At 43.4% G+C, this 14,613-nt stretch overlaps 1 protein-coding gene across 2 annotated transcripts in view; it reads right to left on the bottom strand.

The window, feature by feature from the left end:
* LOC8039605 (condensin-2 complex subunit G2) overlaps positions 1-14,613 on the bottom strand; it is a 74,327-nt gene that overhangs the window by 57,385 nt on the left and 2,329 nt on the right. For both annotated transcript variants that reach the window (XM_029982593.3, XM_042293059.1), the window contains exons 2-4: positions 10,789-10,923; positions 8,427-8,526; positions 1,926-2,077 (exon numbers count right to left, since the gene is read on the bottom strand). In XM_029982593.3, the coding sequence (XP_029838453.2) occupies positions 1,926-2,077; positions 8,427-8,526; positions 10,789-10,923 (387 nt within the window). The remainder of the gene's footprint in view (positions 1-1,925; positions 2,078-8,426; positions 8,527-10,788; positions 10,924-14,613) is intronic.

Genomic DNA, 14,613 nt, shown 5'->3' with positions numbered 1-14,613 from the left:
GATGCCTAGAGAACGTCTAGGACGACTTCAAAGAAGATTTCGAGGATGACTTTAAAGATGACAGCAAGAGGAATATGTCTAGGACGACCTCGAGGACAACGTCTAGGACGTCTTCTACAACGACCTCGAGGTTGACCTCTCGGACGAGTTCTAGGACGACGCCTAGGACGACCTCATGGAACACGTCTGGAGATGATAACAAGGGATCAGGACCTCACTATCTAATAATGCCAAGGAAGGCTCACTTATGCCGGTTGCCCTCTTTTTATTTTTATTTATTCACACTTGCCACGCTTAATGGGAAGCTGGTTGCCCTCTCTTTTTCTTTATTCATACAAAAACAAACCATGTGGGGTCTGTTTCTTTTTTTTTTTGTCATCGGTTCCGTTCGGCCATCTTAGTTTCGGGTAACACATGCAGAACGGCAATTTGTATGTTCACTTTCATAAGACAATGAAACAGAAGCGGTTGCCTCTATGAGACAAGCTCAAAATCCTTCAGCGTCTGCACAACGGTCAAACAAAAGTGGACGTTGTGAAGGACTATAGGATTTCACCGTTGACGTTGTCAACGATAGTGAAGCAAAATTCAAAGCTTGAAGGAGAAACTGCGTTCAATCTCAACAGGAAAGGGCTCTGCACACAATATTGCAAGCCAGTAGACGATTCCATTGCGGTATGGCTCCGTCACAGCAACAAGCTGTGCCAGAGGAAGTGCAAAAAAACATACTCTCTGGACAGCTTTGTTACAAGTGCCAATACAAACGGAGATTTTTTTTTTTTTTTTTAGCAAGAAAGGTAGCAACGTAACTGTTATGCACCTCGTATATATTGATGTACACGACTCTACAAATTGCATTTCACACTTACTGATCTATGTGCTAGCGAATATATTCAATTTAGTGAACTTTCAGGTAAGTGAACTACATATGTATTTACTAAGGTCCCTTGAAGTTCAGTCAATTGAGAGTTCACTGTATTTGTTTTACTCCACATTTCAAACAAAGTGACTTCCCAAATTATCAACAAAGGGAGGCTATGATTTTACAAAAATAAACTGAACGCAGACCAATTTCGGCGATGCTGTTTGCATGCCAGTGTTTAAGGGGTATTCACACAGGGGATGCTTTCTGGGGAAGGATGTGCGCCACCTCGGTGATCAGCGGAACCAGCCGTTTGTGTAAAAGCTCCCCGACTCGATCTTTTACACAAACGGCGAGAAGCCGAGAGGGATGTCAGTGTTATCAAACCCATTTAGCAGTCTTACACTCAATAAAAGGGCTCTGTGCGTGCTGACGGGAGCAGAAAAAGGGAGGAGTACATGAAATGGCGATACGAGATTATGGCAGCAGCACTGTTAGAGGCAGAACATGACGAATAGCTTCCTGCTAAAATAAGGACGCTTCTTAAACGGGTGGATGCAACACAAAAAATGTGGAATCAAAAAACAGTTGTATGTGAAGTGGCTTGAGCACGGCGTTGATGAATATCGAACACTTCTCAAGTGCCTCAGAACAGCGCAAGCCACAACAAGTTAGGCGATCCCGATTCCACCACCGGCACTTCGCTGAGCACAATCTGTGAAGTTGCCATACACACAAACACTATCCCGCCAATTCCTAAGAGATCCCACGCCAAGGCAGGAAGCGTTTGTGCAGCCAGAGCAAAAGCTTCCCCCATTCCCCTGGGATGTCTACAACAGCGCGGCTCCACGCAAAAGCGCGACGTTGCTACCATGTGATGCGCATCTTGGGGAGTAAAGGCAGAGATTTCCCCCTCGTCTAAATACCCCTTTAGGTGCACTTTCTGGGTACTTTGGTATACGCAAAGTTTATTTGCGAAGCAACGGCATGACTGGCAAGGTGGTTTGATCTCTGCATCAATGTATGCTCTTTTTTTGACACAACGTCAGATGTTGGAACCCACCTTTGAGTGTTGTTCTAGTGACTGCTTTAGGGCTAGTCTGAAGGTGTTCTCCCAAAGCTTCTCCCAGTGCTTTAACTTGGCAATGCACCAGGATTTGCAGAAGGAAAATATAGCATGACTGAGCGCCCCATCTTCCACCAGTAGCAGTAATCCTGAGAAGAGAGAATATAAAAGTAGAATGTCATAAAAGTATGATAAAAAAGTGTAGAAATTAGAAAAAACATGAGATTACTTACCTAGTAATTGTGTGCTCGCTAGAATGTTTACTAGGTGAATATTTGAAATCTGTGTGGTGCCAAAAACTACTGAGGTGATAATATCTATGTAGTTAGTATTCGCGACTCCAATTCACTATAGGTGGCGCCACTCGCTTTTCAAAATGGCCGGTTTAGTGAGGGTCGGAGATGCGTGCCGCTGCTGAGCCTGTCTAGTTTGGTGGCTTCACTGAGCGACACAAATCATTTCTGGTAACACTAGGTAGCTAGGGTGTTATAAGCGCAGGTCACCTCTATCCTGAAAACAAAAACGGTATTTAGTATACTATTAAGCCAGGAGGTACGTTTTAATTCCGGAGCAAAACCGAAACTTACCTTTATTCTGGATTTAATTTCTCGATACGGGTCTTAATTTCAGATTCTTTCATAACTCAAAATGCGTCTCACACCGTAATTATTTAGTTAAAAAAGTTGTTCGCGGAAACCTTCGTCCCTTTAAAGACGGGGTCTTTCATACATCTTAGAGGTAACATAAAATGCTGTAGTTGAAATATTCAGTGGTGATATTTGTGCGTCCTCACTGCCTTTTCTTGCTCACATAATTGTAATATAAAACAATCAGCTATGGGCCTTTCAATGGCTTCCTGGGTATTTAGAAGATTAATTGCTTTAATATCTTTCCGAGAACAAGAATAACAGAATAAATCAAATTTATACGATATGTTCACAAAAACGTATGAATTAAGAAACGCTGTTCTCGCTAGAAAAATTTAAAGGACGGAATCCGAGTCAGGCAGCTGAAGTGTGTGCGTGTTTTTAAAGTAACGCGTGACGCATATGAGTTCATATTGCATCCTGTGCTTGACTGTTGGTCTATCTTAATAACAAAGTGAGAGGTCTTCATGTGCTAAAAAGAAAACAAAATGACACCTTTCAGAAAAAACGATTATGGTTAAATTGCGTATTTCTGTGATCGTAGCGTTAATTGTCATACTTGCGAAAAAGTATGACAATCTTAAGTGTGCTAATTGTCATCACTGGTACCTATTGCAGCATTTTTAATTACCAAGTTATAAAATAAATAAAGTCTAAAATCAATGACAACATCCTAGCTAATATAAGAAATTCATGTAAAAGTAGATTAATTGAGGATGCTGTCAAAGTAGCGACTTTTGACAATCGGCCAAACTTCCAAAGTCGCCGCCAATATCCTTCCAGATCAAATACCCCCCCCCCCCCCCCCAGAAAGAAAAAAACGTATTATTTTTTTTTAATTACTACTCTTGTTTTAACATTCATTTCCTTTTGTATTTGTTCGTCGTCATTTTTCCATCCTCAGCTTTTCCAGTTCGAAGGAACGCCTACCTGCTTGCGAGTCTGCTCCCTACAGCACGTTTCGTTGGCATCAGAAGCCGGTGAAACAGTAGCGAGTTTGAGTATTGCATATACGAGCGAACGCAAGCGCTGCGTGTTTCCATTAGCTTTGCGTGTTCCACGCTGCGATTGCGGAACCCAAAATTGCGGTCTTGGATCGGAGCATGGCAACGATGCGCACGCGCAACGTGGAGCAGGACACCCTATATCGCAAACGCACAGCACTTGCGTTTGTTTGTATACGCAATACTGAAACTCTCTAATAAGGTACAACCCTATACCAGCTGCAGCCCCACGTTGGGACAGTGAAGAGCGTTGTTTTTATTCGAAAAATACTTTTAGCGAGTCATGGTGGCGAGCAGTTCCACCGTGCCCGCTGAGCAGGAGAATCGGGGGACCCTCACTAGAGCGCTTCCCGTTTCCGCCGCAGGAGGGCGAGCGACGAGCTGGAGACGCGAATACTCTTTAAGTAAAACTTTTGCTTGTTTTTATGTATAGTTCTACTCTTCTTTAGTGCAGTGGTTCTCAAATGAGGGTCCGCGGACCCTTGGGGTCCGTGAAGTCACTTTAGGGGTCCACGAAGCTCGGCCTCACCAGTCAAGCATGGCAATAAAAGTTATATTTTCTCAGATTGGGAAGAAAAGTTCAGATTTTCGAGTAAATTTTCTCGTGTATATGTCAATAAAACAAGTCTACTTCACACTAGCCTTTAGTTATATCTATTTATTAAATCACTATCATAATTAACCTACACCTTTCACTACCTTTCCCTTTGCCACAAACGGGGTCCTCCATCATCTCCGCCGATCCAGAAGGGGTCCGCGAAACATCAATCGTTGAGAACCACTGCTTTAGTGTATAACTTTTGCCACTCTTGAGTGTATCCGTTTCTTTGTTTTTACTGTTGCGATTCTCAGCAGCCAATTCCTCTTGTTATGCGTAGAGTTGAGATTTTTGGGACAAATTTAGTGCTGAAATCAAGACAAAGTCAGGATAATGTATGCTTTCCGGGATAATGCATGCTTCTGTGAGTACGCTGAGAGTGTTTATTAGCGTTGAAATGTTTATTCTTTTTTATTATACCAAGACATGTGTTCTACTTTTGTGCGTTGAAGGAAATTGCTTAGGCTGCGATCGCTCCACTTCCACGGAGACAAGCGGCAAAAGCTTGACGGCTCGTTTGGCATCCAACTCATAAACACCATATGGAGTTCTTGGAGAACGTACCTACTTTATGACAGGGTTTTTCCCGTGCAAAGTTTGTCTTTCGCAGAGCTGTCTAACAACAACGTGCCAACAGGAGCGCGCGCGCGGCTTTTTCTGGTGAAGATGCTCAGTTAAAGGGGCCCTGCAATGCCTTTTTTACTAATTTTTAATTTGCACCATACCTGAGCGCACTGAACATAGTAACTTAGTGAAACTTTTCTTTTCTCGAAATTCCCTTTATTTTAAAAGTTATAGGCAAATTAAAATTACAAAAACAAGCAAAAAATAACCTCCATCATGACGTCCTTGGTTGCTTGAGAGTGGCCGTGAACTAAAAGAGGGGTAGTGAGCTTGTCGAGCGCTCACGGCTGCCACACTCTGAGTCGACGGCGCGAGAGGGCGCCATTGAAGCATGTTCTGGATAGGCTGTATGCAGCGGGCAGCCAGAGCGGCTCTCATTGCATTTGCTGCGCGATTAAATACTAATTCGGAATGACACTTCATTGGCCACAAACGACAGCAAACACGGGGTAAAGATCAGTTTAGAATGGGAGCTACTTTGCGCTGCCATACCGCGAAATGGCCAAACCGCAAGACAAAGCTTCTCGCCGAAGGCCTTCGGAACGCTCGGAGCCGCTCGGATCCTCCTGCCCAAATGACCGCAGCGCCGCCGCATACATCCGTGACCTTTCCGTGTTGGCACCTGATCCCACTACTCCTTTCTAGTATGCGCCGCCTTTTCCGCCGCTTGGTGGCGGGTATGCCGACGAGTCATTTCTTGTTTCCGTAATTTATGAACTGCATTCGTTTCTTTTTTCATCTAAAATACTGAACAAACACAACTTTTATAAAAAATTGAAACGGTTCGCGCCACTTATATTTTGTATTTCGACTAAAAAGAAGCTTTTAGCGGCTTTGACCAGTAGCAAGCCTAGGACCAAAGACGTCACATTTTACGCGCTTTCGGTACCGCGGGTTGCCCTCGTCGGTGGAGGAGGTTTCCGCGTCGTCCGGTTAAAATATGACGCACTGATATTTAGTTACTCTCTCCGTGCCCGCTGGATTGCCTGAACCCCAAGAGACGTGGAAACCGCAAAAAAGGTGGACGCTTAAATATGATTGCAGGGCCCCTTTAAGGCAACTCATCAGCAGCAACCATTAGGAGCGTGCACGGCACTATTGGTCGGTGGTGTAGTATTTCCAGCGCTTTAAAAGGCAGGGAAGGCAGCCAGCTCACATAAGGCAGCGCATGCGGTTTGAATGCCGTTGGCAAAAGAATGCCATGCTGCCTCCTTGCCAATACAAAAATGTTATCAATGAGTGAAAGGCACATTGCATACAGGCATCTCACCTACCATAAAATACCGTGCATCTGCCCATTTCGCAATAAGCGCCCATCCCCAAAATTTGAAACATCTGAAAAAATATGAACAGTACCTATATATATGTAAAATTTGTGACCTGACATGCGCACATCCCTTATTTTTCGCAATTATCTTCAAATTTTGAGTGGGCGCTTACTCGGTATTTTGTGATAAATATAGTCGCCGACCGCTTTTTGAGACACCGGCAATTCAAACTTGTTCGATATCTTGGTCCTAAAAGAGGAACCGTGACCTAACCAATAAAAATAGTGCATATTCAAGATTGACGTTTCGGAGAACCTGAAGTCTGAAAGTTTGATTTTTCAGATAAAATCGTCGTGAGTGATCAGCGGGGAACACCACCGAAAAGCCATCATTTTAGGTTCTGTTGGCTGCACGTGGATTGGCTTGGTTTGGCAGCGCTACTCGAGTACTGCTAAGTCCTACTGCTAGGCGATGCTATGCTACGGCTTTTTTTTCTCTAGCTGTACGTTATTATCATTACCATTTTTACAATTTCGCTGTGTTCATTTGCCATTGTGCAGTCGTGGACTTGCGCCTCTCATCCCGACTCGGCGAATCATATTTTTGGACTACGCTCGCTTGAGAGCCATGGCCCCACCTGTTCTCCCACCGCCGCGAAGTGTTGCTAAGAAGTGCAGAAAGTACTCAACCGCAACGTGAGAGAAAAAGGCAGCGATTTCAAGCTAATGGAAAGAGGCCAAACGCAAGCAGAGGCGAAACCTGAAGAAAAGCACTATCAATGACTTTTTTAAGCCTGCCTAAAGCAATGTATTGACAAGTTCCACTGTTTTCGCCATGTTTAGCAGACTTTATATTGCCGGTTGCCAACCTTGTTATACATATGTTATTGGAAAAGCAAAGCAAAACCTACCAGTTGCGACCAAGACAGTGATGTGTCCGGCTCACATCATTACGCTTAGACACAATAAAAACAAGTAGTTTAATCTACTGATTTTTTTTACCGCTCTTTCAGTCAGACGTTTCTTCGGTCCCTGCGAAGTCCGAAAAATCGGTCGGCGACTGTAACTGCACACTTTATGTAAAATCGAGACAATATCGAATTTTTCGAGAGACTCAACTAAAAATCTGGACAACAAAGTTGATGAAGACCAAATGGAAATCGCTTGATAGATGTGTACTGGTAGCTGATACTGCTATCACGACAGGTCCTGGAAATTCAGCTCTAGAACTACGCTATGCTAGGGCCTTTGAGGTATTAATAAATAACAAATAAATGCTCTTGCAGTTATGTTTTGTAGAGCAGAGACTTTTCTATCATGAAGATTAGCTATTTTTCTTGACTGACAGCCAAGGAACCTCTCCTGGTTTCAGCTTTGATGCAATAAAGCATTGCTGAAGCCTATAGACCTTGTGAACAATGCATACACCAGGACCATTTGGCACACAGTTATGCGACAATGGAGGGCTTAGATCTTCTAGAATAGTGCTTAAAGTAGGAGAACACTTCACTTAGGGGCAAGAATGGCCAAGAAAATTTGGGGGCTTGGTGGGGAACTCCTTAGAGTATTCTAAGGAACCCAGTCTGCAGAATGTCTACCAAATTTCCTCTCTCAAGTTTTCTGACTTTTCCAGGTTTTCTTTGAATTGTATGATATCCCCTGACCATTACAATAGAAGAGAATGCAGAGGACAAGGTTAGAGCGGCTATTTAGGTAGTTACCGCACAATCTGGTGAGTCAGCTAGGTGGTGGCTGATGACTTCTAGCAACGCCTCGGACAGTTGCTACACAGCTTGAAAGTGCCACTGCACGCCACATTCTCCCGTTTCATTGCGTGTTACTACATCATCGACATCCACCATTTTCCCTGACTTAACTCATCTTTTTACGATTTCCCTGACAATCACTTGACTTTCCAGATGCTTTGAAATCCCCCAAATATTCCAGGTTGGTAGACACCCTAAAATTGAGAAGTTGCTAGCAGCCAATTCCTTGTGTAATAAATGATCAGTCAAAACTTAGTTTCATAGCAGTAGCCGTATTTCTTCATACAGGCAGCAATTCACTACAAACAACTCGTCTGCAAAGAATGACCTGCATAGTTTCTGAACTCCCTTCCTTAATACAATACTAGTAGGAAGAGCAAATATGACTGCAGTGTAGCCAAACTTCCTTGAGTCATTTCCCAATTGCACTACCCATATGAATGAGTTACTGTAAGTGCTACCTGGGAACAAACTACAACATTTCACATACCAGCATCCTTCCTGAAGTGTTATCTAATGAGATGAATAAATTCAGGTCAACAGAAAGCCGTCAGACCGTACAAAACGTGCGGCCGTAAAAAAGCGCGCTCACCGTAGAGAAGGTCAGCAATGTTCAGGACGCTGCAGTCAGACGTAATGTCGACCCTCGAAGTAGCCTGGCACAGTTCCACAAGCAGAAGGGAATAATCCTCCTGTTTGGGACAGGGAAAATGCACCCTTAGAAGAGCCCCTCATACCTGCTGGTTATCTGGAGGTTAGTTGCAATATCTCATGTTTGTGCATTAATTTTTGAATGTTAAGGGCAGGCAGTTTGTGCCAGCACGAGAACTGCAAGAAAGGCACAGCCTCTGAATTCCCAACAGGAAATCGTGCCACTGTGCCACCCAATACAATCATGTCTCAGTAATATAAACACCTCTGTTCCCACAAAAAATCGTCCATAAAATAAAAACCGAGACGAAGATGCACATTCCGTACTTAACCGGTATGTTCCCAAAAATTTTGCTATACATTGGCACATCCGCATTAACAATGACATGGCCGACATCATGAAGAGCACGAAATGCACTTGCTTCAATATCGGTGCCCGCATAAACAAAGCTTTGTGTGCTTTGGCACATTGGCGATTCAGCCAAGTGTAGAATTCTGTGTGTGGAGGCTCTCCTTATGGCTGAACACAAAGGTTGTTTATTGTGACTTCCCACCGCAAAAGCTTGGCCGATCCTAACATACTTGGATCCGGTTAATTTCACTTATATTTGGAGTCTGTTCACCTTTCTCCTGCAAATGGAAATGGACTTTTGTGATCAAAGCAAGGAGGCATGTACGGCTGGCTGCCACTGAGCAATAACCCTAGGTACTTCTTGTCGCCACAAACCTGAAAAATTCCCCTTTAAAAACAGTGATCAGTAGATTTCAGACAGAAATAATGTTGTGGCCGCAAGCTCCCGTACATTGTTGCCATCGCTACAGTTAGCTTTTGGTGGAATATCACATTCCGAGGCAGCGTTGCCAGGTGATGAAATTCGGCACCAGATTTGGAAAATCTGGTGAAATTGGAAGGCTACTGGTGTTGATGTACCCGAACGGCTACACCAGACCATATCTGGTGAAAACTGGTGAAAAATCTTGAGAAACGGTTTGCCACTTGCATTAATTAAATTCCTTCCCTTCACCCGTCAAAAGTGTTGCCACAAGCGGCACGCTACTTTTTTGAGAAGCTTCACCTCCACCTCCTCTTGGAGGAAGAGCAAGACATTTTGGAACAACAGTACAGAAAAATCGTGACGCACATCTGGGCTGAAGAGTGCGTGTTTGATGGCAAAGTCCCGGATGACTGCACGTTATTCTGGAGTGGAATATTCAACTACGAAAACGGGCTAGGAGAGAGACCATACAAAGATTTAGCCCTCTATGCCTTATCTTGCCTGTCTTGCCCAGTGTCGAACGCTGTAGTGGAAACGAGTTTTAGCCAAATCACCTGCATCAAGACCAAGTGCAGAAATAAGATGTCTGTTGCAACGCTGCATGCTATTGTGCGCATTCGCACATTGTCATTGAAGTCTGGCTGCTGTGTGCAGTTTTTTGCAACTGATGATATGCTTCGAAGCTTTATGTCAGAGATGTACGAAGCAGTGTAATTAGCTCTGGCACTTGTTAGTGTATTTATGTACCCAATTGGTTTATGTTCCATATTCTTATGGATATGAGCGATAGATGTGCTTTATGTGTTAAGAGGTAATCCGTGTCAGTGTGACTGGACTTTGTGTGAAGTTAAGTGTTATGTGACTGGATGTCATGCATATCAGTGTTTTTCTTGACACTTGACTTCAAAACCTGTTATGAACTGAACTTTATCATGGTGTTGTATTTGGAATTCGTTCTTAGCGTTTCTTTTTCTTACTGCTAAGCAGAAATGTACGCTTAATTTAGACTGCGAGTGTCTTTAAGTGCAATATTATGTGGCCTTTCTTACATGTCGGTGGTCTTCATTAATTTGAATTCTCCGTCTAAGGACTACTCAGCACCAACATCTCATAAACATGGTATATTAAAAAGTAACAGTGCTGATGCGCCATATGTCTGCTTTCTTCCTTTTTTATTGTGCTGTGATGAGCCTTATATTAGTGAACCTCTTGAAAGCTACCCTTTGGCGTGTTCATGCGTAAAAGAAGCTGAAGGAATTGGAGATAATTGACGCGATATTTTACTGCTGGTGAAATCTGGTGAAATCTCTGCCAGGATTTGGTGCCGAAGCATCTTTCCAATCTGGCAACGCTGCTCCGAGGGGGGTTTAGCCACCCAGTATGTGAAACACAGTAAAACTATTCTCTAAATAACCAATAAATCAAGCGTGCATAAAATCAACATGTTTCTAGAGAAAAGAAATGCTGCAGAAAACAAGGGCATGATTCTTGACAGTAGTGATATTGCAGAGCCCACAAGCAACTCACAGGCTCGTCCTTTGCAATCACCCTTAGTATGTGGTGCTGCAACTTTTCAAGCACCAGCTTCCACAGCTGCTTGCTTCTTTGTGCCGACAGCGCCTGAAGCCTTGAGTCCAGCTTTTCCCGAGATGGTTCTTGACCCTGAACAGAAAAAATTGGACTCTTCAATTAAGCAAAAAAGTACAAAGCTATGGTTCCCATTGCCAGAACTGTAGGTTCCTTTGTTATAAACACTGTTCTGCTTAAACCTTATGCTAATTAAATTTTTATTATAGATCGGCTGGAGTTTTTAGAAAGCCTATTTAATAGCCCTGCGCAAGCAGCTGTACTTTGTTATCCTTTAAAAAGGTGGCCTGCACCCGATATATGTCATGCAAAAACTTGATAAATTTTGACAAAAAAAATATATACACATTTTTTGTGTGGCATGCAACACTATAGTTCGTTGCAACTCAAGAACGAAGGGCGAGGGTAGGACGGGCCGGGGAGGAGGAAGCAGACGGAACGCTAAAGAGAGAAGGAGGTTCCCCCTTTCTTCTCCGGCGTTCCGTCTGCTTCCTCCTCTCCGACCCACCCTACCCTCGCCCTTCGTTCTTGAGTTGCAATGGACTATAGGGTCTTTTTTATAGGACACGGGCCGTTCTTCGAAAGACGATTCATAATAACTCGTAGTAGGGCTATTCGTCATATAGGCCAATTCGCCACTGGGACAAGTCGCTGAAAACCGTAAATGTTTAAAGATCTTATTGCCCACGCGCTAGCTATTTTAGCGCTTAGTCGCTTTTGTTATTCAGTTTTTGTGTAGTGTTCTCTTTCGGAAGATTAGTCTTTCATTTCTTTTTTAAGTTGGTAAACATTTTAGCTTACCTCGCAAGCATAGAATGTCAAACTTTCAGGAGCGCGACACAGGTACTGCGCATGCGCGACACAGATGGCATGTGCTCGACACGGAAAGAATTGTCGACATGCACGACACAGACTGTGCATGCGCTACCGAAACGTTTCCCGTAACACCCCATAATTGCCTAGCAATTTTCCATCCATTTTTTCCATTAGTGACTGAGAGGTGCTAAGGTTCTGGTGGACAAGACATAGTCAGTGTCTATTAGAAATTAGTCAAAATATAATTTAGTGTGTCGAGAAAAAAATGTTTAAATCAATGAAGGGGGCTGCTGGTAATTGTACTCTCTTGAAAGAACTATGCCTGATAAACATCAGAAATGCTACAAAAATAAGAAAGATATGTTAATAGTAGTTTGATGAATTGTCATAGTGACAAACTGCAATATGACGAATTGACCTATCTGACAAATAACCCTGCTACCAGTTGACACGTGACAAATTGTCATTCGACAAACGGTCCCGCAGCTCCTTTTTATTGAAAAAAACAAGACGAAGTTGGTATCGGTTAGTTTTAATGGGGCGGCAAAATATGCACATAATGTAAATAATCGACACACAAGAAAAAGATAGCAAGTGTAGAAACATCTGCAATGAAAAAAAAAAAAAAAAATTGACCGCGACATTTATCTTTGAAGTCTTATAATTAGACCATAAGCTGCCGGGAAACAAAGAGGAGGAGATGAGAGCGCGCAGGGACATTAGAATGCCGAACTCCGATTGGAATGATTAGTGGGTGGAAGGTTACTTGTTTTTGTCTCCACTGCACTCGTTGAATGCTTGTTTGCCAACATCCAGCATTTGGCTTTCATTTACGAGCGCGTTCAACAAGTGCAGTGGAGAAAACAGAAAACAAAGGGAGTCTTTGTCTCCACTGCACTTGTTAAACGCAGAATGCCAACATCCGACGTTTGTCGCATCAGAATGCGTTCGACGAATGCAGTGGAAACAAAGGCAGCCAGCTTTAAACCTACACATTAATCATTCCAACCTGAGCTTGGCATTCCGACGTCCCCGCACGCTCTCGTCTCCTCTCAGTTTCTCGGCACATAAACATCCAATGGTGTCCAAAATATAAGAATGCATTCGACGAGTGCAGTGGAAACAAAGGCAGCTAGCTTTAAACCTACACATTAATTATTCCAACCTGAGCTTGGCATTCTGACGTACCCGCGCGCTCTCGTCTCCTCTCAGTTTCTCGGCACGTAAACATCCAACGGTGTCCAAAATACAAGAGCGGTTAAAGCTGAAAAACAGCTTCTGGAAATCTTTGCTCTAAGCGAGGAGTGTTTTTTTTAAACACTCCCCTCTTAGATGCTCGTTGGACGCGCACTCCTACCAAGAATCAAGCACCCTGCCAGTCCCAAATCAGTTAAATCGCTGACAAGGACAATGGTGCGAGAGTTTGACCAGCTACTAGTCGGTCATTATTGATTGTCCCAATGGCTCTCTTCTATTCAGGTCAGGGCTGAATGACGGCGTTTGAAATACACTAGCTGTCATTATCGGTTGAATCGTACGAAAGAAGCAAAGGTGACTTGCCTTTCTCGTGGATGAAACATTTTGCTTAAGAAAAATTCAACTTGTGCTATTACATAGAGCCAAAACGCAGCAGGATACAAGAAAACCTAAAAGCTTCGAATGATTATGGAACCCGGAACCAGGGGCGGATAGAGGTTCTTTTTGAGGGGGGCTCAGCGTATGAGAGGTCTGAGGAAAATTAACCCTCTGATGCCCCCCTATCATACATGCTAAGCCATCTTCCCAATTGAAAAACAGTCTCTATTTGAACCTCTAAACTTTGAACACCCAATGTATCATTCACGATACAGATCGCCTAGGTTTTTGCACCTCTGTAGTTTGAATATGGCCTGCAACGGGATTACAAGGCGTGTTTGAAACTTGGCAGAACCCAGCAGTAGTGGAATGCGATCACGACACATATGCAATACAAATCTTCCTTTAAAAAAAGAAAACAAGGGACACATGATTGTTTTGTGTGCTTTGCAAACTACAAGTGTTCCTGAAGCCTCTAAACCAATTTCATTTGTATTGCTTGTATACTGAAGCAGTGATACAGGAGTGTTTTTTGCGTATCACATGTGCTACTCTGGGCATTCCAAACAAGGCCCAACGAACGTATTACACATGGTATGAATCATACTTTTGTGTATTTATATGTGCTGCAAGTGTAATTTCTTCCAGTCGAGTCACTCCGAGACATTCTAAGCTGCATGCCATCGTCTCACTATAGTGATATTGGTGGCATAAGTGACAATGGGGACAATGAAAATGTGCCAGATGGGCTAAGTCACCTTCCTGATCATGACGCTCAGATCAGCTATGAATATTCTGAAGATCAAGGGGACGAAAGCAGCGACTCACGACATGGGACAGGTTCTATTGACAAAATCCAGTCAAAGAAGCATCTGTTGGACTCTGCTCTTTCAACAATGAGTGAGGCTCTCACTATGCCAGCGACCAATTGCTTCTCCACTGACCTACTTTCAGAGGTTCATAAGCGCCGTAAAGGTGGCCCCCGCCGACTAAAAAGTCGGCGGGGGCCACTTTTACAGACCCCACCTGCAGAAAGCAGAAACTCGCCAGAGGTGTTCCCCAGGACGATGTGCATCCAGATGAAGTTGGTCATATGCCCATTTAGAGCAGCACAGACTGTAATGAAAGTTCAGTCCCACCAGTACGAAACAGGTTTTCACATATACTTATTGCTGCAAGTGTAATGAAAAGTGTTTCTACAACTTAACTCGCAACTACTTTATCACCTAGCACGTGAAGACATAATTATATTATAGGCTGTAATGTCCACTGTATCACAGATGACATGAGCTCTATCATAGTGAAATGATAGGGCAATTAAATAAACATTGCTTTGGGCAAACCTGTGGAACCATTTTTGGCAGGAAACCGCCG

The sequence above is a fragment of the Ixodes scapularis genome, unplaced genomic scaffold, assembly GCF_016920785.2.
Source record: "Ixodes scapularis isolate PalLabHiFi unplaced genomic scaffold, ASM1692078v2 PGA_scaffold0__279_contigs__length_252992795, whole genome shotgun sequence".
Taxonomy (NCBI): domain Eukaryota; kingdom Metazoa; phylum Arthropoda; class Arachnida; order Ixodida; family Ixodidae; genus Ixodes; species Ixodes scapularis.
This window is presented reverse-complemented; position numbering and strand designations above follow the sequence as displayed.